This window comes from Muscardinus avellanarius, assembly GCF_963383645.1.
Source record: "Muscardinus avellanarius genome assembly, chromosome: 10".
In the NCBI taxonomy this organism is placed as follows: domain Eukaryota; kingdom Metazoa; phylum Chordata; class Mammalia; order Rodentia; family Gliridae; genus Muscardinus; species Muscardinus avellanarius.
The window spans coordinates 6,333,391-6,360,705 of NC_137796.1; the positions used below are offsets into that span (position 1 = coordinate 6,333,391).

Here is a 27,315-nt window from a genome sequence, read left to right on the forward strand (position 1 = left end):
CAACCACACGGGAGTTTATTTTTTTATTTTTTTATTTTTTTGTGGTACTGGGTTCCTGGAAACCCTTCTACCTCCGGGCTACACTCCCAGACCCATTTTTATATTTTTATTTGGAAACAGGGTCTCTTAAGCCCGCGCGGCTGACTTCGAACCTGAGTGATCCTCTTGTCTCCACCTCCACCTCCCAAGCATTTGGGATTACAAGCGTGCGCCGCCACGCCCGGCCCATGTGGGCATTTAAACATTTCAAAGTCTGGAGTGAGCATGGCTTTCTTTTTATTTTTATGTGGATCATATTTATTTATTTACTTATTTATTTATTTACTTTTGGTGGTACTGGGGATGGAAACCCAGGGGCCTTCTACCTCCAAGCTACACTCCTAGACCTATTTTATATTTTATTTGGAAACAGGGTCTTTTAAGCCAGCCGAGTCTGGCTTTGAACCTGCGGGATCCTCCTGTCTCAGCCTCCCAAGCACGGGGATTACAAGCGTGCGCCACCACGCCAGGCTATGTGGATCATATTTAAAATGGCATACATTCAAGGGACATATGTTTTCTCTAATATGCCCAAACTAGGGACTCTTGGGAATACCAGAGAGCACAGGTTTCTGAGAAGCAAAGGAAAACCATGACACAGCGCCACAAGGATGCTCTCAGGCCACCGCGCCTCTTGACCCTTTCTCCCGGGCTCCTTTGCAACACCTAATCTATGCGTGGGAGGGAGGGGTCAGTCGGTGACCCTGGGGTTTCTGGTGTAGGAATCCTTGTTACCCACTCCTGCAGGCACTGGCCACTCCTGACAGACTAGTTCCCTAGTCTTGCCCCCTCTTGTTGGTTTTCAGGGTGTAGGTTTTTAACTTTAGACCAGCCGAGTAGGTGCTAATGGACCAGCGGTTCTCAAAGTGCTGTCCCTGGGCCAGCCGCAGTAACATCACCTGGGAGATGATTAGAAAAAGCAGAATCCTGGGCCTCATCCCAACCTACCGGACCAGAATCCCTGAGGGCAGGGTCTGGAACCCCGTGTGTTTATAAGCCCCCTGGAGGATCTGGGAGGCTAGCTTGAGAACTAATGTGTCCACCTCTGACCTGCTCAAGGTTAGAAATCCTTTCCTCCAAGGGTCCGCGCACTGCCTGGTCTTAGCAGACACGGCGGGTCCTGCTGGGCAGATGGTGGGCTGGCGGGTGAGAGAGGCTCCTCATGTCTGTGGAGCTCTGTTGAACACTGGTCCTTGTGTTTTGCACCACCTTCTGCTTCCTAGGGCAGTGCCAGGGTCTGCAGGCCTGCCAGGTAGCCGCAGATGGGACCTACTTTGGAGACCCGTGCCCCGCTCAAGGCAGCTACCTGTGGGTGCAGTACCAGTGCCGGGAAGGTGAGTCTCTTGACTTCCTTGGGTGTAAGAATTTTCTTTTTTTCACAGTGTGTCCAGCAGTGGCCACCCAGGCGGGCGAATCTGCTGTGTGATAAGGGACATGTTTACCCAAAACAGCTTCCCTGCAGCCCGACCTTCCCACCTGACTTGCCTCTTGGGGTGAACTGTTTGCAGATCTGTGTGCACAAAAAAAGCAACAGAAAACTTAAACTCAAAAAAGTTTTAGCTTCAGGCCCCTTTGAATTAAGTTTTGTGGGAATGAACCATTCATACAATAGACAGATGCAAGGCTGCTGGGTTGGTTGGGAGGAGCCAGAAGAGCTCTCACTTTTAAAGATGCGAACCTTGCCGGGGTGGTGGTGCACGCTTGTAATCCCCGCGCTTGGGAGGCGGAGACAGGAGGATTGCAATTCGTGGACAGCCTCAGCTATTGAGTGAAGCTCTCAGCAATTTAGTGAGACCCTGTTTCAAAATAAAGAATAAAATATAGGGCAGGGGATGTAGCTTGGAGGTCAAATGCCTCTGGGTTCCATCCCCAGACCCGCAAAAACAACAAAAAAAAAAAAAAAAAAAAATCTTGCCAGGCGTGGCAGCGCACACTTGTAATCCCAGCGCTTGGAGGCTGGGACAGGAGGATCGAGCAGGTTCGAAGCCAGACTTGGCTGGCTTAAGAAACCCTGTTTCCAAATAAAATATAAAATAAATCTGGGAGTGTAGCCCAGAGGCAGAAGGCCCCTGGGTTCTATCACCAGTAACACACACACACACACACAAAATACAAATCTTGCCGGGCGTGGTGGCGCATGCTTGTAATCCCCCGCCCCTGCTTGGGAGGCAGAGACAGGAGGATCGCGCTGGTTCCAAGCCAGTCTTGCTGGCCTAAGAAACCCTGTTTCCAAATAAAAATATAAAAAATAAGTCTGGGAGTGAAGCCCTGAGATAGGAGGGTTTCCAGGAACCCCAGTACGACCAAAAAAAAAAAAAAAAAAAAATCTTGAAAGTCACAAAAATAACCCACATTATCACAATTTATAAAGGTTTTATAAATTAAGAAAGGAAAAAATTTTGACTTCAACAATCCTACCCCTCCCATAAAGAAACATTATTATTTAGAAAAAAAATCCTTCCTGTTTTTTTAATGTTTTTGCATAGACATGGCTCTGTATGATTGTACATATACATAGCTAGGTGCAGTGGTGTGTGCCTGTAATCTCGGTACTTGGGAGGCTGACATAGGAGGATGGCAGGATGAAGGCCAGCCTCAGCCACTTAGTGAAACCCTGTTTCAAAAATAAAAAAATAAAAAGGGCTTGTTCCACCGAGGGTGTGAACAGTTCGGAGGTAGAATGTCCCTGGGTTCAGTAGCCGGGGTGCGCGTGCACACGCGCGCACACACACACACACACACACACACACACACACACACTAGATAGATGAAATCATGTGAAACATATTAATCCATATCTCAGTTCTTCTTCACTTAATATATCCTGGACATCTCTCCAAGTGCCTGTCTCATTCTTTTAGTGCCTACATCGCAGTCCATCGTTAGATTAAGACAAGGACCCTATTGATGGACACTCCGGTGGCTTCCGATTTTTCCTTCTTACCTCTCACTGTGGGCCTCTCCTACACCTTGCCAGGTACCTGGGCTTATTTCTGGAGGTGAGAGCCCAGTAGTGGGCACGCTAGATTGTAGGGTATGGGCGTTTCAAGTAGACGCGGCCTAATTCCCCTCTAAAGCTTCAGTCTCCATTCCTACAAACCGGGCCTGAGTGAGCCGATTTCCCCACAGGCCGTGGAATCGAACAGTGCTGTCGATTGACAAATTACTCAGCACAGCAGCTTCCACCGAGGGTGTGAACAGCGGGGATGAGGGATGTTGAAGGGAACAGGTGAATAATGTCGGGGCCGTAGGGACCCCGAGGGACGTCTGGGACGGCCGAGTCTCAGGAAGGAGGAGGCAGGAGAGGGCGCGGCAAAGACCAAGTTTTATACTTGGCACTCATTTGCTGGATGCACCTGGATGGGATTAAGAGCGAGTGAGACATCTCCATTGTATTTTCTGGGAAGAGGCCACATTTTGGGGCAGTGATTCTCACTGGGTGGTTTTATTGGCAGACAAAGGGTGACGCCCTTTGGAGATCTGCCAGTCGGGGCATTGCTGTGGCTTAGATGTGCAGCCCAGTGCAAAGAGGCGTGCTGGGTCGGGCGCCCGTGTGGACCAAATTTTCTGTCCCTTCTCTGATGTCAAATACCTTGTCCCTCTGTGAACCAGTGTGTTCTGATCACAGTCCGACTCCAATTTGTGAAGGGAGGGACTTTATCCAGTATCCTGGTGACTGTGACCAGAAGGCCCAGTAGCATCCTTTTTAAAAGGTACTAGGGATGGAACCCAGGGGCATTCTACCTTGGAGCTACACCCCTAGCCGTATTTTTTTTTTTTTTTGAAAGAGGAGCTCACTGAGTTGCAAAGGGCCTCACTAAGTAGCTGAGGCTGGCAGGGAACCGCGATCCTCCTGTCTTAGCCTCCCAAATGCTGGGATTACAAGCAGGTGCCACCACACCCGGCTCTCCATCCTTATTTATTTATTTATTTATTTATTTATTTATTTATTTATTGTGTTTAAACAGGATCTTGCTGAGTTGTTGAGGATCTTGCTAAATTTCTGAGGCTGGTTTTGAACCTGCAATTCCCCTGTTTCAGCCTTTCAACTACTGAGATTACAGGCCCGCACCACCACACCTGGCCCCAGGTGCATCCTGGGCAGCCTCAGGGAGCTGGGAATCAGGACACTAATGGCTTTCTGACCAACTCCACAAAGTTATTCCCATTTACATTTTAGTTTTCAGACACTGAAAGATGACAGTGCTTGGATGGAGCCCCAGAAAATTCCACTTCCCTCACCCCATCTTCTGTGCCAACTTTCGGAGGTCAAGGTTTTATCAAATTAAGTGTATACTAAGTGTCTGACAGCGATTCCTCTGCCACCTCAGCCAGGCAGATTTTTTAAAAAGGATTTCGCCTTCATAAAATATATTTGCCATCATGAAATATATTTGGATGGTCAATAGAATCCTCACTAAATAAATTAGGGTACATTGTGCAGCTATTAAAAAGAACCAGGCAGCTGGGCGTGGTGGCGCACGCTTGTAATCCCCGCGCTTGGGAGGCGGAGACAGGAGGATCGTGCAGGTTTGAAGCCAGTCTCAGCTACTTAGTGAGGCTCTCAGCAACTTAGTGAGACCCTAAAAATATAAAATAGGTCTGGGAGTATAGCCCAGAGGTAGAAAGCCTCTGGGCTCCACCCCTAGTACCACCAAAAAATAAATAAAAATAAAAATAAAAAGAAGAACCAGGCAGCTTTAACTTTAGTCACATAAAGAAATCTCTGAGCTCTATTAAGTGAATTACAAGGTTCCAAACAGTAACTGCAGCACATACTTTTTGTGTCAACACAAGAGCACGCGCGGCTGTCTACGTGCAGCTGTGTCTGGAGGGCGCTTTGGGGTCCTGGGAACAATGCTTATCTCTGAGCAGCAGAACTTGGGTTGTGGGATAGGAGAGGCTTGTTGTTCATTCTGAAGCCTTTATAAATTTCAAATTCTGTACCTTGATTGTGTACTATGAGTGAAAAATAACACTCAGAAAAACTTTCAAGATTAAAAAGAATATAACTAGCCGGGTGTGGTGGGGCATGTTTGTAATTCCAAGTACTTGGGAGGCTGAGACAAGAAGATCGCAGGGTCAAAGCCAGTCTCGCCAACTTAGTGAGGCTCTCAGCAACTTAGCGAGACTCTGTTTAGAAATAAAAAATAAAATAGGTCTAGGGGTGTAGCCCAGAGGTAGAAAGCCATGGGTTCCATCCCCAGTACTACCACTACTACAAAAAAAACAAAAACAAAACTTTAAATGCCTTACATAAAAAGAACAGTCAGGTAGATAGCATTGAGGAAGTTTGTTTTTTTGGTGGTATTGGGGGAACCCAGAGGCTTCCTACTTCCGGGCTATACTCCCAGATCTATTTCATATTTTTATTTGGAAAGTCTTGTTAAGTTGCTGAGAGCCTCACTAAGTAGCTGAGGCTGGCTTTGAAGCTGTGCGATCCTCCTGTCTCAGCCTCCCAAGCGCGGGGATTACAAGCGTGCACCACCACGCCCGGCTTAGCATTGAGGAAGTTTTAAGCATAAACATGCGTCTCTGCTTCACGAGGTCATGTGTCACTTGTGTTTGGGTCTGCAGGCCTGCGGCTGGAGGTGTCCTCTGAGAGTTTCATCTTTGACAACGTCACCATCTCCCTGACGTGGCTCCTCTCTCCCTACATAGGGAACCTGTCCTGCATACTTAGTATGGGAGATGGCCACACATTTGATCCCTACTACCCTCTCAGGTAAGTGGAATCTCGGAGCTTTGCGTCAGGTTGTATCAGTCAGTTGTTGCTGCATAACAAGCCACCCCAAAACTTAGTGGTGTCAAAGAAGAGTTATTATTTCTCGTGGTTCTTGGGAGGGCCGGGTGGCTTTTCTTGTGCAGGCCTACTCTATTAGTGATGGCTGGCCAAGGAAGGCCCTTCTCACATGTCAGGTTGTCAGCTGATGGCAAAGCCTGTGCCAGTTGTCACCCAATAGGCTCGCCTGGGTTCATTTTTAAGCTGGCGGGAAAGTTGCATGCAGTGGGAATAAAATTCTATGAATCAGATTTAATTGCCTTTCATCACGGTGGAGTCAACCGTGCTCCCTGGAAGATACCAGCTGCAGCATCTTCAGACCCCAATGTTGCTCCAGGAGCCTGGCCCCCGATGGCAGATGGTCTTGGTTTGCATCTCTGCCACTCCCCAGCATGTGCCCTGGGCAGGGCTTCTGTACCTTTCTGAGCCTCAGTCTATAAAACCAAGATGATCGCTATCTAGCATGGCACTGTCCAATAGAAACAGTGTGAGCCGCCAGTGTTTCTCGGGCACTGTGCAGTGATGCCCAAAAAGCCAGCATCCTATCGGGGGTGCTGATGCTGGGTGTCTGATCCCAGCTACTGCTGGTGTGGCTGGGACCCCCGGGCGGCCCTGGCCTTGCTGTTTCATTTCCTTCCCTGTCATTTACACTGATGGCTGCCTTGATTGTCTCAGGATGTAAAATGAGAAATTATATGTGATACATCTTTTGGGGAAGGGAGTCTAAGTGATGGACATACCGATGGTATTGTTCTATTTGTGTTTTCCCAGTTTGCTACCATTTAACTTAGCAAAATATAACCATATATCATAGCAAGATTATAAAGTTACAGTCTTCCAGAACCTCAACACTCATTTGCGATTCAGAAAATAGGGTGGATTTTACTTAGTCAGAAGCTGTGTACTTTGTGTGACCTCCACTGTAACTTTTCTTTCGTGTGCTTGTACAGACCCCTACTTTTGCTTAAAGCCTTGAGTCTAAGAGGGAGAGGTGTGTGTGTGTGTGTGTGTGTGTGTGTGTGTGTGTGTGTGTGTGTGATGGAACCCAGGGGCCTCTATCTCCGGGCTACACCCCCAACCTATTTTATATTTTATTTGGAAACAGGGTCTCACTAAGTTGCTGAGAGCCTCACTAAGTAGCTGAGGCTGGCTTCGAACCTGTGCGATCCTCCTGTCTCAGCCTCCCAAGCGCGGGGATTACAAGCGTGCGCCACCACGCCCGGCGTAAGAGGGAGAGATTTTAAAATCAGACTCTCTGCCCATCACAGAATCGCGCATGAGCAGAGGGGGAGAATTCACTGGCGTGAAATGAAAGCCAGGGCTTCTCCTTTAGGAGTTACGTTTTCACTTTGAATTCTCCATGCCTTGTGCGTGTTTGCATGGCAGACTATTCTGTTTCTCTGTCTTGAGAAACTCTCTACCTTTCTGAGATTGTATCTTGGGCCCGCGGGGACCTTTTGCAGAGGATGAAATTGGTCCATGGTCATCATTGGGTCATCAAGCGCCACCTAGTGGCAGATTTGAGGATTGACACCATTTTCCTGTCATTTCGAGCGGCCTGTTACAGCTAAGACTTGAAAGGACAGAGACGGATGGGAAAGTGACAAGCACCGGCCTTCGGGAGGCACAGAGGAAGGTGATGTTTGGAAATGACTAGGGCTGAAATACTTTGGGGTGAAGGTTGAGGAACCAGAATTATAAGGCAGGTGCCCCAAATCTAGGAGGAAAAAATAGGCTTAGTCTTAAAAACCGTGGCATACACAGATGACTCGAATATCTCACTCCCTGGAGCTCAGGGTTATAAGAGATGCCAGAAAGTTCAATGGGGCCTTGGTCAGGAAGAGAGTTTGTGTGTGTTGGGGGTGCTGGGGGTACAGGGCCCTGCTACCTGGAAGCTACACCCCTAGCCCTATTTTATTTTTTAATTTTGAAACAAGGTCTCACTAAGTTGCAGAGGGCTTTGCTGATTTTCTGAAGCTGGCCTCAAACCTACAATCCTTCAGTCTCAGCCCCCCAAGTACTGGGATTACAGGCATATGCCGCTGTGCCTGGCTTTGGAAAGAGCTTTTGACGCCAGCCAATCCAAGGAAACTGTTCTCAGGAGAGTAGGTAGATTGAATATTATGAAGCAAACTCTGACTCGGGGTGCAGGAGGGGTGCTAAGATGGGGCAGACTGGGATGTGGCAGTAACAGAGGCCCCATCGATCCCACGGGGACCCTGAGCTGCGACGGCTCTCAGAAGCATCTTGCATTGAGACCAGAGAGTGAAAGTTTATATCCCAGAATTGAGTATATTGGATGCAGAATGCCCCAGGGAGGGCTATTACCTTGGGGAGGGCATCTCCCTTTGGTTAACGGGATCCCTGGGGCTGGATTCAGCTGTGGGGACTGAAAGAACGCACACTTCCATCCTAGAGGATAGTTTGGGCGACACACCACAGCATCCACTACAGAGGAGAAAAGAAGACTTTTTTTTTTGGTGGTACTGGGGTTCCTGGAAACCCTTCAACGTCCGGGCTACATTCCCAGATGTATTTTACACTTTGTATTTGGAAACAGGATCTCTTAAGCCAGCGCAGCTGGCTTCGAACCTGTGCGATCCTCTTGTCTCCTCCCAAGCGCGGGGATTATAAGCGTGCGCCGCCACACCCGGCAAAAGAAGACTTTTTAAAATCTGGGAATTGTGTGACTTATGTTGTTAATATTATTGATAGTGTCACTAATCCTCACTAGATAATTTTAAGACATATTTGAGACTACAAAGAAGAGAAAAACTGGCAGAATTGATTTTTTTTTAGGGCAATTTTGGGCTAGGAGTAGTGGCACACACTTGTAATCCCAGTACTTGGGAGGCTGAGACAGGAGGTTCTCAGGTTCGTGGCCAGCCTCGTACTTAGTGAGGCCCTATGCAAATTAGTGAGACCCAATTTCAAAGTAAAGAATAAAAGCTGGGCGTGGTGGCGCACACTTGTAATCCCAGCGCTTGGAAGATTGAGACAGGAGCATCGCACAGGTTCGAAGCCAGCCTCAGCTACTTAGAGGGGCTCTCAGCAACTTAGTGAGACCCTGTTTCCAAATAAAATAGAAAATAGGTCTGGGAGTATAGCCCGGAGGTAGAAAAGCCCCTGGGTTCCACCCTAGTACCCCACAAAAAAAGTAAAGAATAAAAATTAGGGCTGGGGGTGCCGCTCAAAGGTAGAATGTCCCTGGGTTCAATCTTCAGTACCACAAAAAAATAATAAAATGGGCAATTCTGTCGTATTAATACCAAATAAATGTAATTGTATTTAATAGGCTAAGTGGTACCCAATATTGTTTTATTATACAAAACGCTACAATATTTGGGTTTACTAGATAGCAGATACTTTCGCAGCTATGCTTTCTTTTCAGCCAAATAATAACTGAGCCCAGGGCTGGTTAATCTGCCTTTTGTGGAGCTGGGAACCGGGGTTCAGAGAGCTTAGTTGAGATAGTAGGTTATTCAGGTGACCAGTGGATTTCCTTGAGGTATGACTCCAGATTCCTACCCTTTACACTCCAGCCCAGTGCCAACTTGGTCAGAGGGCTTCATCCACCAGCCCGGTTGGCTACTCATCAATGACGTAACAAAATAATAGAGGATATAGTGTTCTTGACCATTAGACCTTATAAGCAAAGCCCTAAATGTGAGCTTTCTTCTCCACTTTCCTCCCAAAGAAAAGTTTCATCTATTAAAGGCAAAGCTCACAGCAGTGGGTGCAAACTATTGAGCAGCAGTCTTGAACTACTTTTAAAAATGTCCTGTTGAGGTACAACATATGAACAGGTATGTGCATAAAAGCCCAGCTCACTCCATCTTTATATAACACACGCATGTAACCAAGTCCCGGATCGAAAAATGCACGTGACCAGCCTCCCCCAAATCCTCCTCCTGAGGCCCCTCTGGCCTCCCATCCCCAAGAATACCCATCTGCCTGGTTTCCTAACATCATAAGTGAATATAACCTGCATTTGAAACTTACGTGGATAGAATCGTAAAGTATACACTCTTCGTGTCTGACTTCTGCTCAACATTATATTTATAGGATGCATCCATATTTTATATAAATTTTTTTGGTGGTACTGGGTATGGAACCCAGGGGCCTTCTACCTCCGGGCTACACTCCCAGACCTATTTTATATTTTTATTTGGAAACAGGGTCTCTTAAGCCAGCGGTGGCTGGCTTTGAACCTGCGCGATCCTCCTGTCTCAGCTTCCCAAGCGCAGGGATTACAAGCGTGCGCCACCACGCCTAGCTTATATAATTTCTTTTTATCAGTGCTATCTAATATGCTACTGTAGGAATATACCTGAGTTCGATTACCCATTCTGGTATTAATAAGCATTTGATGGCTATCACAAAGTATGCTGTCATGAACATTCTTTTTTTGTGTGTGTGTGGTACTGGGGTTCCTGGAAGCCTTTCTACCTCCAGGCTACACTCCCAGACCCATTTTATATTTTTATTTGGAAACAGGGTCTCTTAAGCCAGCGAGGCTGGCTCGGAACCAGTGCAATCCTCCTGTCTCCGCCTCCCAAGCGCGGGGATTACAAGAGTGCGCCACCACGCCCGGCGTCTGTCATGAACATCCTAACACACACACACAGACACACACACACACATTCTGACTGGATTTATATCCAAGAAAAGAATTTCTGGGCCATAGACTCATAGCATGAGTTTCCATATTGCCGTCGCTCTCCTTATTCTGAGCGTATCTCTTCTGTGCTGGCAACCGTTTCTAAAACCACTTAGCAGTGAACCCCTTGGGGGAGAGGTCGGAGAGCGATAAGGAGAGCTCCATTTCTCTGGGCAATTTCCACTGACATCAGAGCTCAGAGAGTGGAGTAAATAAATGGCTTCTTCCAGGAAGACCATTGGAAGATAGACTGGGTTTTGCTCTTCAAAATCAGCTTTCACATTTCCATGCTTAACCGATTGCTTGTTCTCAAATCTATGTCGCCTGACACTGTCCGTCTTTCTTTGGATTTGTGTTTGCTGATGTCTTTCTTTCATCTTTTTAGTTTAACTATGTCATTATGCTTACAGTGGCCTTCTTGTGGACAGTGTATGGTTGGGTCTTTGTTTTTGTTTTTTTTAAGATTTAATCTGAGCTGGGCATGGTGGTGCACACCTGTAATCCTAGTACCTGGGAGGCTGAGACAGGAGGATCACAGGTTTGAGCCTCTCTAATGCAGCGAAACTCTCAGCAACCCAGTGAGACCCTGTTTCAAAGCAAACAACATAAGAAGGGCTGGGGGTGTAACTCCGAGGTAGAACGTCCCTGGGTTCCATCCCCAGTACCAAGGGAAGGAAAGACAGAAGGAAGGGAGACAAACGGCCAACAAATTGTACGAAAAAATGTTCATCATTAGCTACCAGGGAAATGCAAATCAAAACTAACTTGAGATTCCATATAATTCCAATTAGAACGGTGATCATTAAGAATACAAATAAACCAGCATGGCGGCGACACATGCCTGCAATCCCAGTACTAGGGAGGCTGAGATAGGAGGGTCCCGGATTTGAGAGCAGCCTTGGCAATTTAGTGAGACCTGTTTCTAAATAAAAAGTAAAATAGAAGCCGGGCGTGGTGGCGCATGCTTGTAATCCCAGCATTTGGGAGGCTGAGACCAGAGGATCACAGTTCGCGGACAGCCTCAGCTACGTAGTGAGGCCCTCCGCAACTTAGTGAGACCCTGTTTCAAAATAAAGAATAAAAAACAGGGCAGGGGGTGGATCCCCAGACCCGCAAAAAAATAAATAAAAGTAAAATAGAACCAGGGGTATAGAGCACCCCTGGATTCAGTTCCCAGTAACACACACACACACACACACACACACACCTATAGTCTGGGGTGTAATATTTCACAGATGAACCAGGAAGGAAGGTGGAGGGGTGGTAATTGTGTGAGCACCAGAGGGAGAAAATAACACACAATACAGATCTAAAAATACAGTATAACCACAACTTACACAGCATTTATACTATGTTGAATATTTTAAGTAACCTGGAGAGGATTGAAAATATAGAAGAGGGTGTGTAGATTGGAGGTATATACTCTGCTGGCTTATAGAAGGGACTTGAGCCTCTGTGGATTCTGGTACCTGTTGGGGGGGGGGGCTGTGGAGGAGCCAGTCCCCTGTGGGTGCTGAGGAACAACTGAGTGTCTAACAGAGAACTAGACAGGCATGGTCTACACTGCCAGCCAACCCGCAAAGAACAGCACAGTCAGTAGACACAGAAGGTGTGGTGTCACCTAGGAGAAGCCGGACACTACAGCGGCCATCGGGGAGTCTGTCAGTCTGCCAGTTAAGGACACTTTCCCTGAAGAAATGAGGGGTCAGCTGAGGACCCGTGGGGCAGCCTGGCGGTGAACAAGCCTTCCCCGTGAAGAACTGCACACCTGCAGCCTCAGGGCGGGGAAGACAGGCACCGGGGTCTGGCTGACCAGTGCAGCTAGGCAGGTCAGCTTGGCAGGGGATGAGGGATGCAGGTCCCCAGGCAAAGTCTGCGGGTCTTGGTGGGCCATGGTAAAGGCTTTCATCTTTCAATACTTTTATTGGTGGATTATATATAGAAACCCACGGGGGTTTCTCCTCCTTATCTGAAGTCCCACTGGTATTCTATTACTCCCTGGCTTCCGCATATTAAAGAAAACATACGACCCTTCACTTTCTGTGACTGGCTAATTTCACTTGACATAATGTTCTCCAGGTCCATCCATTTTTCTGCGTATCACATAATTGTGTCCTTCTTTATTGCTGGGTAGATTTCTATTGTGTGGCTACCCCACAGATTTGTAATCCATTCATCTGTTAATGGATACCTATGTTTTTTTTAATTAGTCCCTCAGGGAAAATGAGAAGTCATGTGTGCCCATAGCTTTGATATGTTTAGACTTGGACTCCATTTTACAGATGGGGAAAATAGCCGGGCGTGGTGGCGCACGCTTGTAATCCCCGCGCTTGGGAGGCTGAGACAGGAGGATCGCACGGGTTCGAAGCCAGCCTCAGCTACTTAGTGAGGCTTTCAGCAACCTAGTGAGACCCTGTTTCCAAATAAAATATCAAAAAGGTCCAGGAGTATAGCCTGGAGGTAGAAAGCCTCTGGGTTCCACCCCCAGTACCACCACCAAAAAAAAAAAAAATATATATATATATATATAGATAGATAGATAGATAGATAGATAGATAGATATAGATGGGGAAAATAAGGCTCAGTAAGGTAGTCTGGGGTGTAGTATTTCACAGATGAACCAGGTGGAGGGGTGGTAATTGTGTGAGCACCAGAGGGAGGAAATAACAGGAGAGGGACTTGCAGCTGACACTCGCCTCCCTGGTTGTTTAAGGCCGTTTCTGCCCCTGCCCATCAGCTCTTGGACATCGTAACATTCCCCAACCCCAAGAGCCCAGCCTCGGCCGCACACAGCATCTCTTCCTACATCTTTTAATCTTGTAGAGCTGGGTGGGTATGAGTGTGTGTGTGTGTGTGTGTGTGTGTGTGTGTGTGTGTATGTGTGTCCCCAACACTGATGTCCTTTCTCCCCATGGCCGGCAGTTTGTCCAGCAACGTGACCCACCAGTTCACATCCGCCGGGGAGTTCGCCGTGTTTGCCGAGTGCACGACCAGCGAGTGGCATGTGATGGCTCGGGCGCAGGTGACGGTGCGAGAGCAGGCGCAGAGGCTCCGGGTCACCCGGTGCGCCGGCCTCTCCAGCCCGGGAGCCAGCCCTCACTGCCGGGCTCTCTTCGGGGATCCTCTGTGGATCCAGGTGCAGCTGGATGGAGGTGAGTCTGCAGCATCCTGGGTTTCCTCTGAGTTACCCAGGCAACTTCCGACGTTAGCAAATAATAACAGTGATCACTTGTTGTGTTTTTAGCGACCATTTTGTCCTTTATCTAGCACCTGTGTGTGCCATGCACTGTCCTGAATGCTTTACCATGCTAGCCTGCTAGGACACACTGGTAAGCTCCCTTTTACAGATGAAGAAATCTATAAAGATAGAAATCTGCCTAAAGTCACAGAGTTAGACGCAGGGAGAACACCCAGCATTCCCAAGCCCATTTGCTGGCCTCATCTCAAGAAACAAACTTCCAGAACCACTTCCGGTTGGGAAACTTGAATAGGATGAGGTGGGCCTTGGGGGGTGCCAGCTGGGCCTGAGCCCAGCTCTGTACAGCCAGCAGCTTGGCACAGCCATGGTGTCCCCTGTCAGGGCTGAGGCCCAGCTGCACACTGGTACAGCTGTCACGGCTAGGAGCCATTCTGATTGGCCATGGTGTTGTTCCTAGTTGGTCACAGAGGCCATTCTGCCGGGTCATCATGTCTGTTTTGATTGGTCAGGGTGTCCATTCTGATTGAGAAGCCATTCATGGCATCCCACTTGATTGGCCAGAGCAACATTTCTGGTCAGTCACAGCATTCATGCTGATTGGTCATGGCACCTGTTCTCATTTGCTACGGAATTCATTCTGATTGGCCACACTGTCCATTCTCATCGGTCATGGAATCCATTCTGATTGGCTACACTGTCCATTCTGATTCCTCCGCACATCCATCATAATTGGCTGATGCTTACAGAGCTTCAGTTGTTATTTTATTTTATTTTTTTTGTGGTACTGGGGTTCTTGGAAACCCTTCTACCTCCAGGCTACACTCCCAGAACCTAATTTTTTTTATATTTTTATTTGGAAACAGGGTCTCTTAAGCCAGCAAGGCTGGCTTCGAACCAACGCAATCCTCCTGTCTTCGCCTCCTAAGCACGGGGATTGCAAGCATTCGCCACCATGCCCGGCGTTCAGTTGTTATTTTAAATATCCTCCCCTCTCCTGGTAGACATCCTCCGGGCTAAGACCCGTCCCTATCCAGGGCAGCATCTTTTGATGAGGCACTGGTTCCGTTTGAGATCTGTACCAAGGCATGTTGATGTAAACGGTGTGGCACAGAGCTGTGTGGAGAGGAGGGCACGACCCAGCGTGACCTCGTGTACCTCCTGGAGCCTCACTCAGCAGTAGCTCAATGATGTGACCTGGGCTCTGACCCATGCTCACGGGACTCCTTTCTGGTCTTGGTGGCTGAAGATGGCCGATACAGGGGCATGCATAAAATAACCCTCATTTATTTATTCGGTCCACATCATAATCAAATACCAGCTCTTTGCTAGGTACAGGGGAGGCCACAGGGAAAGTGGAAGGTAGGGGTGCGGCTCTCGTGGGGCGTATGTTAGGCTCCTTCAGCGTCTGCCCAGCCCAAGAGATGTTGCCACTTTGGCTTCTTCCCCCCGAGAACATCGCTATTCATGAGATGTTCAAATGGCTTGCTGCAGACGTCTAGGTTCAAGAGTAAAATATGCATAGTATAACCTAAAGTAGAATTTATAAATGAGCACAGAGAACCCCCAAAGAGAAAAGAAATTCAGATGGGTGCAGTGGTGCACACCTGTAATCCTAGTGTGTGGGAGGCAAAGACGGGAGGATCGCAGGTTCGCGGCCAGCCTCAGCAACTTAACAAGGCCCTCAGCAACGTAGTGAGACCCTGATTCAAAATAAAAAAATAAAATGGAGCTTGGGGGTGTAGCTTAGAGGTAGAAGGCCCCTGGGTTCAATCCCCAGTAACACACACACACACACACACACACACACACACACATATTCTCTTTCTCTTTCTGTTTCATTGACCCAAATACTCAGAGTCACCATTAACAATTGGAGAGGGGACCAGGCGTGGTGGCGCACACTTGTAATCCCAGCCTTCGGGAGGCTGAGACCGGAGGATCACGGTTCATGGACAGCCTCAGCTACTTAGTGAGGCCCTCTGCAACTTAATGAGACCCTGTTTCAAAATAAAAAATAAAAAATAGGGCAGGGGGTATAGCTCAGAGGTCGAATGCCCCTGGGTCCATCCCCAGAACCACACACACACACACACACAAAAAAAAAAAAAAATTGGAGGGGGGCATATCCTTATATATTTCTTTATTTTCTATCCATATCCACATCTGTATCTAGATTCTGATTTTAGAACTTGAGTCTGAACCGTCATGGTGCAATCAACTGTATGGCTGTTACCAACATCTTTACCTTGTTCTTACTTCACCTAGGAACAGGAGTGACTTATACCGTACTTTCGGGGAACATAACTCTGGCTGAGTCGGCCACCCAGAGGGGCTCACTACCCTACAATCTGACCCTGGATAGAGAGACCCAGAAACTGCTGGGCCCTGGGATGCACCACGTGGAAATCCGAGCCATCAGCAATACCACCACCCCGGCTCCTTCTAGAAACATCACGGTTCACTTCATGGAGCCCCTGTCCGGGCTGCGGGCCTCCTGGGCTTCTGACCTTGTGGAGCTTGGACAGGACCTCCTGATCAACATCTCAGTGGCCCACGGCATCCCAGAGAAGCTGACCTTTGAGGTGGTGGGACTCCATGCCAACTTCTCTCAAGAGGAAGAGAATCTGGGGGAGCCATCTGGGATTTACCATGTGGTGGTTCCTATTGAAGGTACTTGGGGTTGATGACTCCCTTCCAAGCCTTCCTTTTCTTCCCTCCCTGACTTGGTGCTCAGGGTCCTGCTGGCCAGGTCTTCAGTGTGCCCTGGATACAAACAGGCTCACGTGGTGGTCCTGCCTGGATCACCAAGACGGGAAGAGACGTATAGTACCCGCTCCCCTAGAGCTTTCAGCTGCAGGGCGCTCTCAGTTTTGCCACTTCTGACATTTGGGGCTGGAAAACTCCTTGCCATAGCCAGGGTCTGTCCGGTGCACTGTAGGAAATTTAGCAATAGCACTGGCTTCCCCCCACTAGATGCCAGTGGTACCCGCGACCTGAGTCAGGATAGCCAAAAACATTTCCAGACAAAACCATCCTCTTTGAGGATCGCTGAATAGAAGCAGGTGCATTCAGATTCCTTCCAACATGTCTAGAGAAGAATATGGTCTGGGAAACTGCAGTTCATGTCCTGGGGGCAGAGAGAGGGCTGGGCGGATGATGCTGGCTGAAGACAGAATGGCCGGTGCCCACCAGGCAGGAAGTTCCAGGCAGGAACACTGGCATTAGCTCTGAGAGCGACTGAGAGCCCCGTGGGCTTCGGGATGTGATGGGCAGGCAGGAAAGGAGTATGTGTCTCCAGCCCATCCCGACCCACGGCTCCCTAAGCTTCAGAGGTGTATCAGGAAGGGGGTAACAGTGGGCAGGTGTGGGGTTCCCAGGTCCTCGGCCAGAGCAAAAGAGACTGCAGGAGGAATGATAGATTGGAGAAGAAAACCAGAAAAACAGAAAGAATGCAGTTATCAAAACTGGAAAATACAAACAGTGCAGAAGGGGTAGTCCACACGCCAGCTGTGTTGTTCCCCACTGACAGCATGGGGGATGTGTACAAAATCTGCTAGACAAAATCTCCACGCCACCCTGGACCCTGGACCTTTTCCTTCCTCCCAGATTATTAGTAGACTTTTCCTTACCCTAAGATCAACAGATTTGGACACTGCAGGGGACAAAGTAATGGAAAGGGTGGAAGAGGAGCATTGGCACTTGGTGCTGGCTCTGGCCTGGCCGGCCTGGGCTCAGGATGCTTCTATGGGCTTCAGAGGCCTCCTGCTGGGCCCCTTGGTCCACAGATGCTGGGACCGGATGGACTCTGTCTCCTCTTCAGCTGGACATACCTCCCCAGGGCTGCCTCCTCTGGGCTCTCCTGACTCTCTGTGCCAGAGCCTCTCATCCTTGCCCTCTATAGCATCCCCTCTTCCCAAGGCCCACATCGGGTTCATAGAAAATTCTTTCCCATTCTTGACCTCCTGCCAGCCAATGGTGGGCATTTCCCAGTAGCAGAAATGCAGCCTTTTGCTTCTCCTCTCCCCTTTCCTCTCCCCCTGCACCTCGTGGCCCTCAAAGATGGCTTCCTCAAGGGCGAGAGTCGGGGATCTGCCCCTGGGGCTCCCCATCTCAAAGCACACGTGTTCCCTGAGAATGTCTCTGGGCTGAGAAGGGAAGGCATCCCTACCTTCACGCCTTCCCCACGAGGGGAGAAGGGACGAGACACACCTGTACTAACGGGCCTCTCCACGTCCACCTCCGAACCTCCTTCCACTCTCTTGACCTTTATCATGACCATGTCCTTCCCTCTGTGTGTGTGGGGGAGGAGGACACTCCAGCCCCAGCTCCACCCTGCAAACCCTTTCTTCCTCTCCCGAGGTTGAAGCAGCCCCTCTCCACACCCACGATACCCCTACGCCATTTCCTGCCCTCGTTTGACACTCTGCTATTTGATACAGTGCCTGAGAACGGGGTTAGGTTTCTTCATCTCCATGTCCCCAAAGCCTTGCCCAAGGCCTGGCATACAGCAGGGGCTCATTAAATGCTCCGAGGGTGAAAGATTCAGATGCTGCCGCCTGGATGCACTGAACAAGCACATGGCGGCAGAGCTGCCTCGGCGCCAAACAGTTAGGTGCTGTGATCTTAACGCCGAGCCCCTTGTCGCTTGCTTCGCAGGCACCTTTTCGGTCTCCGTGCTGGTGAGGAACGCCTTCTCTAACTTGAGCATGGACCTCGGAAACGTCACCGTGACAGGCAAGGCATTTCTGCAAAGGTGTATAAAACCTGCTACCAGGAGTCAGGACACTGCGCTTGCTGGGGTCTAGTTGAAGCGTGAGCTTCAAACAGTGCTCCGAGTATATGTCTTGTTCCACAGATATTCAAAGATCCCTGGTTGCTCTAAAGATGCAATGACCACAAATAGGATAAAAAACATGTCTGTACTGAACATGAGCAGCCTCTCTTTTGTTGTTATATTCCCTGAACAATACAGTACACCAACTATTGGCACAGCATTGGCATTATTTCAGGTTTTATAAGTAATCTGGAGAGCTGAGCATGGCGGTGCACACCTATAATCCCAGCGATTGGGAGGCTGAGACAGGAGGGTCACAGGTACAAGACTAGCCTCAGCAACTTGGCAAGGCTTTCAGCAACCTAGCCTAGACCTTTTTTCAAAATAAAAAATAAGGTCGGGGGTGTGTAGCTCAGAGGTAGAATGTCTGTGAGTTCAATTCTTAGTACAAAAAAAAAAAAAACCCTATAAGTAATCTAGAGGTGAGCTGGGGGTGTAGCTCAGGGGTAAAGCAATTGCTTTGTGTGTGGAAGGCACGATTTGATGCCCAGCACTGCAGGAAAGAAGTATACGAGACAATGTGCATGTATAATACGAAAAATGCTACACCATTTTCATCTAAGGGACTTGAGCATCCTCGGATCTGACATGGATTTCTGAAACAAGAGAGTTAAATTAGTTATGACGTTTAAGGATGTACGTAACAAAAGTCCAACCTAAATGGCTTTAAGTTCAGAGCTTTCTCATCTCACATAGGAAGAAGTTGGCAGGAGTTTGCTTTGTTCCCCTAATCCATTTCCAAAGACTGGTCCTCTGATTGGTGCCCGCAGGGTGTCTTCAGCATGGTCCTCTGATTGGTGCCCGCAAGGCGTCTTTAGCATGGTCCTCTGATTGGTGCCCGCAGGGTGTCTTCAGCATGGTCCTCTGATTGGTGCCCGCAGGGTGTCTTCAGCATGGTCCTCTGATCTGCCTTCATGTTTGGGAGAGGCAGAGGATTGGGAATGGGTGTTGCTATTACCCCAGGCTCCACTGGAACTCTCGGGCTCAGACAGTTCTCCTGCCTCAGATTCCCAGCCAGCTGTGCACCCTGTGCCCAGCTGACTCTGGTTTTTGACAACATTTTGTAGGGTTTTCCACCAAGCTTGATGCCCATTTTCACTGTGTTCACAGCCCCTTCCAGTCTCCAAGAACCATCTGGAATGAATGCTAAAGGGAAGAATGTGAGTATCTTTCAAAAGCATTTAGCTTTCCAAGAAAAAGACATCCAAGCATTCTGTTTTAGTTTTGAGTTTTGATTTGTTGGTGCCAATATCCAGAGGATTAGGAATCCCCAAGCCTTCTTTCATTTGAAAAGATTGAAATCAGAATTATGTTGTAAATCAATAATAAGCCACCTAGGGTATGTAGATATCTCTTGGACGTCTTAGAAATTAAACAGCACACTTCTATAAAGAATTAATGGGCCAAAGACAAAACTACAAGAAAAATGACAAATACTTCTAACTAAATGATAACAGTAAAATAACTTATCCAAATCTGTGGAGGTGCAGCTAAAGCAGCACTCAGAGGAAAATTCATAGCTTTTAATGTTTATATTAGAAAATAAGCCCATCTTTTTTAGTTGTTTGGCAAGAGCAATTCTTCAACTCCTTTCTGTTGACACTGTGTATACATTTATTCAACAACAAAGACCTACTGTGCATCTATTGTGTATAAGGGTTGGTATCAGGCAGTGGGATGCAATGGTAAACAATAGATACCAGCCTTCATGAAACTTGACAGATGAGACAAACTAGAAAAATTAAGAAATTAGGGATTGTGTTAAGTACCTAACAAGAACCAATAGTGTACAGTGGCAGCAACTATTGGAAGGTAGCCTAGCCAATGTGGTCAAGGGCCTCTCAAGAGCTGACATACAGATAAAGCAGGTCTTTCTGAGTAGGTGAGCTGAGACAGGCCCTGAGGCTGGAAATGGCCTGAAGCCAATATGGTTGGAGGCTGGGGGGTGGGGGTGAAACTAGATTACAGAGGTGGACAGAGGCCCCAGGACATGGAGCCTTGGGTATCAAGGCAAGGAGTCCCGGTTCTGTTTTCAGGCCATGGGAGGCTCCTGGAGGCTGAGTTTTGTGGTAGTCTTGTGTTATTTCAGGCCAAGTCTGCTAGACTTGAGCAAGAGGCCCCGGTGCCTGAGCTGTTTAACAAGTTCCACCTGAATTCACGCCCAGAGCATTCTGGGTGCCTGCCAATCCCTCTTCCTAGAACCCACATTCTCCCCATTGTTGCCCTGCCAGCCCCCCTCCTTGCCCTCCTCCTCCTCCTCTTCCTCCTCTTCCTCCTCTTCCTCCCCCTTCTGCTCCTCCTCCCCTACTCCGCCTCACCCTCCTCCTCCTCCTTTGGCTTCTGTCCCTCCTCCTCTTCCTGTCCCTATTCCTCCTCCTCTGTGATTGTTCTGGGAGCTCGTCATATAGGGAAATGTCCCCTGGCTCGGCTGTCCAGTTTATAGAGATAACACCTCCGCACTCCTTCTCCGTGACAGACCTAGCATTTTGTAGATCAAATCACAGGAATCAAATGCTGTCAAAGCCCTCTGAGAAACAGATGCTCGGAGATTTAGAAACTTCCTGGAGGTCACAGGCTAAAGGCCCAGTGTGAGATATGGCCAGTCCCAAGGCCAACATTCGTGTGTGTGTGTGTGTGTGTGTGTGTGTCTGTCTGTCTGTCTGTCCTGGGGATTAAACCCAGGGGCATTCTCCCTCTGAGTTACACCCCAAATCCTATTTTTATCTCTCAATTTTTAAACAGAGTCTCACCATGTTGCAGAGAGCTAAGTTGCCGAGGCTGGCTGTGAACCTATGATCCTCTTGTCTCAACCTCCTCGCCCAGTACTGGGATTACAGGCGTGCACTACCATGGCCAGCTAAGGCCTGCATTCTTAACCTACCTCTTTCCACCACAATCTCATGATCCCCTCGACTTCCCTCTACTAGGGTCCAGTTATTGCTCCGAGTTTTCAGTTATTATCAGTTAATTATCAGTCTAGGTGCCTGTTTTTCCTACCTAACTTCAGGGCGAGGGCCGCATCTCTCTTCTCGTATCTCCAGAAAGAAAGTGCAGGTTCGGGTCCAGAGAGGCTCTGTCCGTGCACTTGAATGCATGGTGGGCCCCGAGCCACACTTGGAATAAAAATGCTTAAAACTCAGAAATCTTCAGCAACAGACTCCAGACCCCAGGAGAAGCATCCAGGTGCACCAACCAGGGTCTTTCTCCACCCCACGCCTCATCCTGCGGCCAGTCTTGGCACAGATTGTCCTGGGATGGAGGCAGGCTGGTCGTAGCACTGCATCGAGGCCGAGCTGATTGTGCAAGGATCTGTCACCATTTCTTCTGCAGAGAGACAAAGGGGATGTGGAGGTGTATGTGGAGCCCGGCGTGTACGTGGACCCGTTCACAACAGTCACCGCGGGCTGGCCAGGCGATGGTGAGGACTTCCGCTTCCACTGGTCCTGCGGTAGGTGGCGTGAACGGTCCTGGATTGTCCTTTGTCACGGAGCAGCGGTGACCAGTGGTCAGACTGAGCCGTTCTTTTGCGTGATGGTTTATGTAACTTTTACATGCCAGAGGCTGTAATTCTATGCACACGGGAAGTGGGGGGCCACGGCAAACCAAGAAAGGGGGTGGCCCTGGATGCACCTGACAAGGGGATCAGGTAGAAAATTAAACCAAGAATAAAACTCTAAAAGCCAGTCTGCTTTTTTATTGGCCCCAGGTATTGGCAATTCCAAACTATGTTGGCGATGATATCTTCCTCCGGGCGAATCCCATTCACCCCAGTGCATCATGGGAAAGAGTCTCAAAGGGGGACATTTGGCATTTTTTGACAAATCAAGATGCTAGCACCAGGTTTTAGAAAGGGGAAGCCTCCCTTTAACAGGGAATCTTCTATCGTAGATATATACATTCCTTTAGAAATAAAATGAAGCCGGGCGTGGTGGTGCACGCTTGTAATCCCCACGCTTGGGAGGCGGAGACAGGAGGATCGCACAGGTTCGAAGCCAGCCGCGCTGGCTTAAGAGACCCTGTTTCCAAATAAAAACATGAAAATGGGTCTGGGAGTGTAGCCCGGAGGTCGAAGGGCTTCAGAAAGAAAGAAAGAAAGAAAGAAAGAAAGAAAGAAAGAAAGAAAATGAAGTGGGTCATGGTGGTATACGCTTGTAATCCCAGAACTTGGGAGGCTGAGACAGGAGGATGACAGTTTCGAGGGCAACCTTAGCAAGTAGTGAGACTCTCATCAACCTAGTGAGACCCTATTTAAAAAAAAAAAAATGAAATCAGGCCGAGGGTGTAGCTCAGAAGAGGAATGCCCCTGGTTCAATCCCCAGTACAAAAAGGAAGAAAGAAAAATAAATAAATGTTATTCATTGTGTGCATACAACACATCTTGCATATTTTAATGGAGTCTTTTGTCAAAGAAAATTGGGGGGAGGGACATTCTGTCTCTGAGCTATACCCCCAAACCTGTTTCATTTTTTTTAGTTTGAAACAGGGTCTTGCTGGGTTGCTATGGCCTCGAACCCTGTCTCCACCTCCCAAATACTGGGGTTACAGGTGCACGTCACCACACCTAGCTGCCTTTTGTCCATCTTGATTTTCATAATAGTTGTACAATAGACCAAGTGGACACATGATCATTGATCATTTGTTTATTTGCCAGTTCCCTCTCCTCTCCTGGGATACTTAGGTTGTTTCCAGTTGTTTGCTTATATAAACAATACTGTCATCAACATCTTTTTGTGTGTGTGTGTGGTACTGTGGTTCCTGGAAGCCCTTCTACCTCCGAGCTGCACTCCCAGACCTATTTTATATTTTTATTTGGAAACAGGGTCTCTTAAGCCAGCGCTTCTGGCTTCGAACCTGCACGATCCTCCTGTCTCCACCTCCCAAGCGCGGGGATTATAAGCGTGCACTACCATGCCCAGCCTGTCATGAACATCTTTATCATTCAATCGTTGTTTACACCTGTGGCTGCCTTCAGAACTCAGTTTCTAAAACTGGAACAACTGAGTCAGAAGTCATACAAAAATTCACTGCTTTTGATATTAATTGTTGCATGGTCGTGGCATTTTTCTGAATATTACTTCTCATTTTTTTTTAAATCTTGAAGACACGATTTCAGAGTTTGGGCAACTGAGCGGAGCCTGAGCCTGGGCGTGTCTTGTGGGGAGCACCCTGGAGGGGTGGGGAGTGAGGGGCTGGCAGAGAGACACCAGTCAATGCAGGGCACACTTTGGAGCTGCCAACGTAAAGCAGGAAGTGGTATAGCAGCCCAGGCGGCCTGCCAGGGACCCAGTGCACCCCACGGGGGCGCAGAGCTGCGACAGCCTCCTCTTTGTGGAATGACCACTGTACCAATGATGAGACACTGTCCTGTCCCGAGGCGTAGACCTCTCCTGCCCTCCTGAGCGCCTCTCCTGAGTGCCTCTCCTGCCCTGGCCTGCCTGATCATAAATGGAAGTCTCACATAAAACCAGCCAAGTGCATCCTGCAGGTTTGCTCACATAAGAAGTAAAAAAAGTTCTTTTCTGTTGAAGTAGTAAACTACATAGAAATATACTCTTCCATTTTTTTTTTTTTTACTGTAACATGGGCATTTTTTTGATAATGATACATCATATAGTGTATCCCTCTCCTGGAATTTTCCAGAAGTCAACCATCTTAGTTTTGGCCATCCATCTTAGCTTACAGTTGACCTTTAGTGAGCCAGGAATCTTCTAGAAGTCAGCCATCTTAGTTTTAATTATCTAGCTTAGCTCCTAAGTGACCTTTCATTGACCAGGAATCTCCCAGAAGCCAGCCATCTTAGTTTTGGTCATCCATCTTAGCTCAGAGTTGCTTCTAGAATAATAAACTTTGTTTCAATTTACCTGTGTCTTGGAAAGTAGCCAGTCCTGCAGAGTTGGGAACCCAAACCCTCCCTAAGTCAGGGTGAGGGGCAGGATGTCTGAGGGATAACAGCAGAGCAGGCCTGCCCAGTGTGCTTGGTAACTGGACTCTATGTCGGCTACACCCCTTCGGCAGAAGTGAATTGTCTTGCCGAGTTTCTTTTGGTTTTATGAGCTTTATTTGTGACTTCCCTAGAAACCCTTTATACCACTCAGCATCCAGCTGGGGTGGGGGTCATTTCCCAAAGCATCCCTCTGCAGCCCCTCTCCTGAAACCTGCAAGTTGCATTTATTTTTAACCAAAATTGCTTGAAGTTAATACTGTTAGTATCCATCTCCTCCTCCTCTTCCTCCTCCTCCTCCTCCTCCTCCTCCTCCTCCTCCTCCTCCTCCTCCTCCTCCTCCTCCTCCTTTTTTTGCACTGGGGATTGAACCCAGGGGCATTCTGCTCCTGAGCTATAACCCCAGCCAATTTTTATTTTGAAACAAGATCTCAATAAATTGCTGAGGGCTTAAGCCTGGCCTTGAACCTGTGATCCTCCTGCCTCAGCCTCCCAAATACTGGGATTACAGGCACACAACACCATGCCCAGCTTTGACGCCTTTCTCCTAAAAGCCTCAAACCAAGCCAGGTTTGGTGTTGTGCACCTGCAGTCCCAGCCACTTGGGAAGACAAGGTGTGAAGATCACTCAAGATCAGGAGTTTGAGACCAGCCTGGGTAACATGATAAGACTAAACTGTGTCCCAAACAACAACAACAACAACAACCCATCAAAACCAGAAGGTTGGTACATGTTCCGGGTTCAGACCTCCTGTAGCTAACGGTGTTTGCCCATCTCTCTCAGGACGCTGCTGGGCTCAGTGGCGCGACTGTGTTGGGAGCCGGCTGCTCCGCACAGACCAGAGGGAGCTGGTGCTCCCCCCATCCTGCCTGCCACCCCCAGACTCTGCCATCACCCTGCGCCTGGCTGTGCTGAGGGACCAGGGCGTGGAGAACCAGGCAGAGCGGTGCCTCTACGTGTCCGCTCCCCGGCTCCTCCGGCCGAGAGTCAGGTAAGCGCTGCCCTCCAGGCTGACTGTCATTCAGACACCGGCCAACATTTCCTGGGAGCCAACTGGGGCTGGCTGCACACAGGGCTGGGGCTGCGGGGCTGCTCAGCCCCGGCTCTGTCCTTCTACGGGTTGCTCCCTGAGCAACGGGGAAGGACGTAATGAAGGGAGAGCGCACACCTGCGACGGCCGCCCTGGCTGGGGTCAGAGGGGGCTTCCCACCAGAGCTGGGGCTCAGCGGGGTGTGAAGGAGGAGGATTTAACTTGACCGGGAAAGGGGACAGGGGAAGAAAGAGTGGGCCAAGAGAGACACAGAGAATGACCAGGAAATAGAAGAGGAATCCGGAGGAGAGAGGGCCAAGAAGAATCCACAAGAGCAGGAGAGCCCGGCCCAGGCTGGTCTGAGTCTTTTTCCTGAGAGTTGCCCAGGGAAGGCCACCAGGAGTCTCAGCAGATGGGAACATGGTCATGCCTGCTGGCGGAGTGGAGAACCGTGCGGGAGGGCCAGAGAGGACTCGGGGAGGTGACCTGGGCTCTCGCAGGAGTTAAGAACTCAAGGAAGCTTGGCCTGGCAGCCAGGTCCCTGCAGGAAACAAGATGGCCCATCATCAGGAAGTGGCCGCGGGTGGATGGGGTCAAGGGACAACCCAGGGTGACAGAGAAACGGGAAGCCATTGCTGCTAGGACTGCAGGGGCGGGGCTGGCTGTGACTGGCAGCCGACAGAGCTGTAACACCAGGGATAAAGACCTCTCAACAGGCTAGTGGGGCACAGGTGCCGCCTTGTAGGGAGAGAAAGGAATAGATGCCCCGCCCTCTCTCCTGGCCGCCTCCTGTCCCCATCAGCACTGCAGTCTGTAGAGGTTTGTCTCCAGGGCCACCTTCACAAGAGCTGCAGGATGGTCTAAAGGGGCCAGCGCAGACCACCCTGCACACCTGCAGTAGAACAGACCTGAAGAGAGAAGACCTGAAGATTTGAGAGCTTGCAAAGTTTCAAGACCGAAAGGACCAGGGCTTTGGATCGGACACGCCGCAGATGCCAAAGCGACCACGCAGGGGGCTCCAGGGAGGGAGTGGGACATCACAGAGGAAACCCAGGATTCAGAGCAGACACACGGCAGCAGGTGCCATCCACCGCAGAGGAGATGGGTCACCTGGGACAAGCCACATAGGTGTGCCTGGGGATTCTGACGTGTTACTCACAGGGCTGCTGTAAGCACGGGACGGGCGGACACCCACGGGCATCGTTGGTGCGTGGCATGTGTGCTATAAACCCACAGCGTGACTTCCCACTATTAGAACTTAAAGAATCACAAAAGCTGTCCATCCTTATGCCCTCACCTTTCAGAAGAGGACACAGTGGCTCAGAGGGCTTAAGGGATTTGCACAAGGTGGCCACTCTTAGGTGGCAGAGGTGGGATTTGAACTCAGGGATCTAGATCAGCCTCCTAAATGTAGCAGGGACTTAGCCTCAATTTCCTCCATGCAGGACCAAAGCCATTGCGTTGTTTCGGCGGGAGCCGCAGTGACTTTGACTCTATCTCTCTTCAAAGACTTGGGAAGAGTTGGGCAAAGACCAGGCGGTGATCACCCTGCTCCCTTCTTGGTCTCCCTTCCAGCTGTGAGAAGAACTGCCGGCGGCCAGTGAATGCCAGCGAAGATGTCCTGCTCAGGGTGACCCTGGAAGACAACACCCCCGCGGCCACGTTCAGCTGGTACTTAGACGACACCTCCCCAGAGAAGGTGAGCCCACGGCCAACCACTCAACACAGAAACTGCCTCCCTGTTTGATTGGCCAGAGCTGTGTGGCATGCTGGTACCGGTACCAAGCAAGAGGGTTGGCTCCATAGGGAGCCAACACGGTGGGGGTCAG

The 27,315-nt window shown here is 49.2% G+C and overlaps 1 protein-coding gene across 1 annotated transcript in view; it reads left to right on the forward strand.

The window, feature by feature from the left end:
* The window catches only part of PKD1L3 (polycystin 1 like 3, transient receptor potential channel interacting), a gene marked incomplete at both ends in the record, with an annotated part of 90,450 nt that overhangs the window by 6,418 nt on the left and 56,717 nt on the right, over positions 1-27,315 (forward strand). Inside the window, 9 exons of the mRNA XM_080703463.1 lie at positions 1,263-1,373; positions 5,617-5,764; positions 13,413-13,633; positions 15,946-16,350; positions 18,337-18,414; positions 19,625-19,674; positions 21,845-21,962; positions 25,240-25,447; positions 27,062-27,185. Of these exons, the coding sequence (XP_080559589.1) occupies positions 1,263-1,373; positions 5,617-5,764; positions 13,413-13,633; positions 15,946-16,350; positions 18,337-18,414; positions 19,625-19,674; positions 21,845-21,962; positions 25,240-25,447; positions 27,062-27,185 (1,463 nt within the window). The remainder of the gene's footprint in view (positions 1-1,262; positions 1,374-5,616; positions 5,765-13,412; positions 13,634-15,945; positions 16,351-18,336; positions 18,415-19,624; positions 19,675-21,844; positions 21,963-25,239; positions 25,448-27,061; positions 27,186-27,315) is intronic.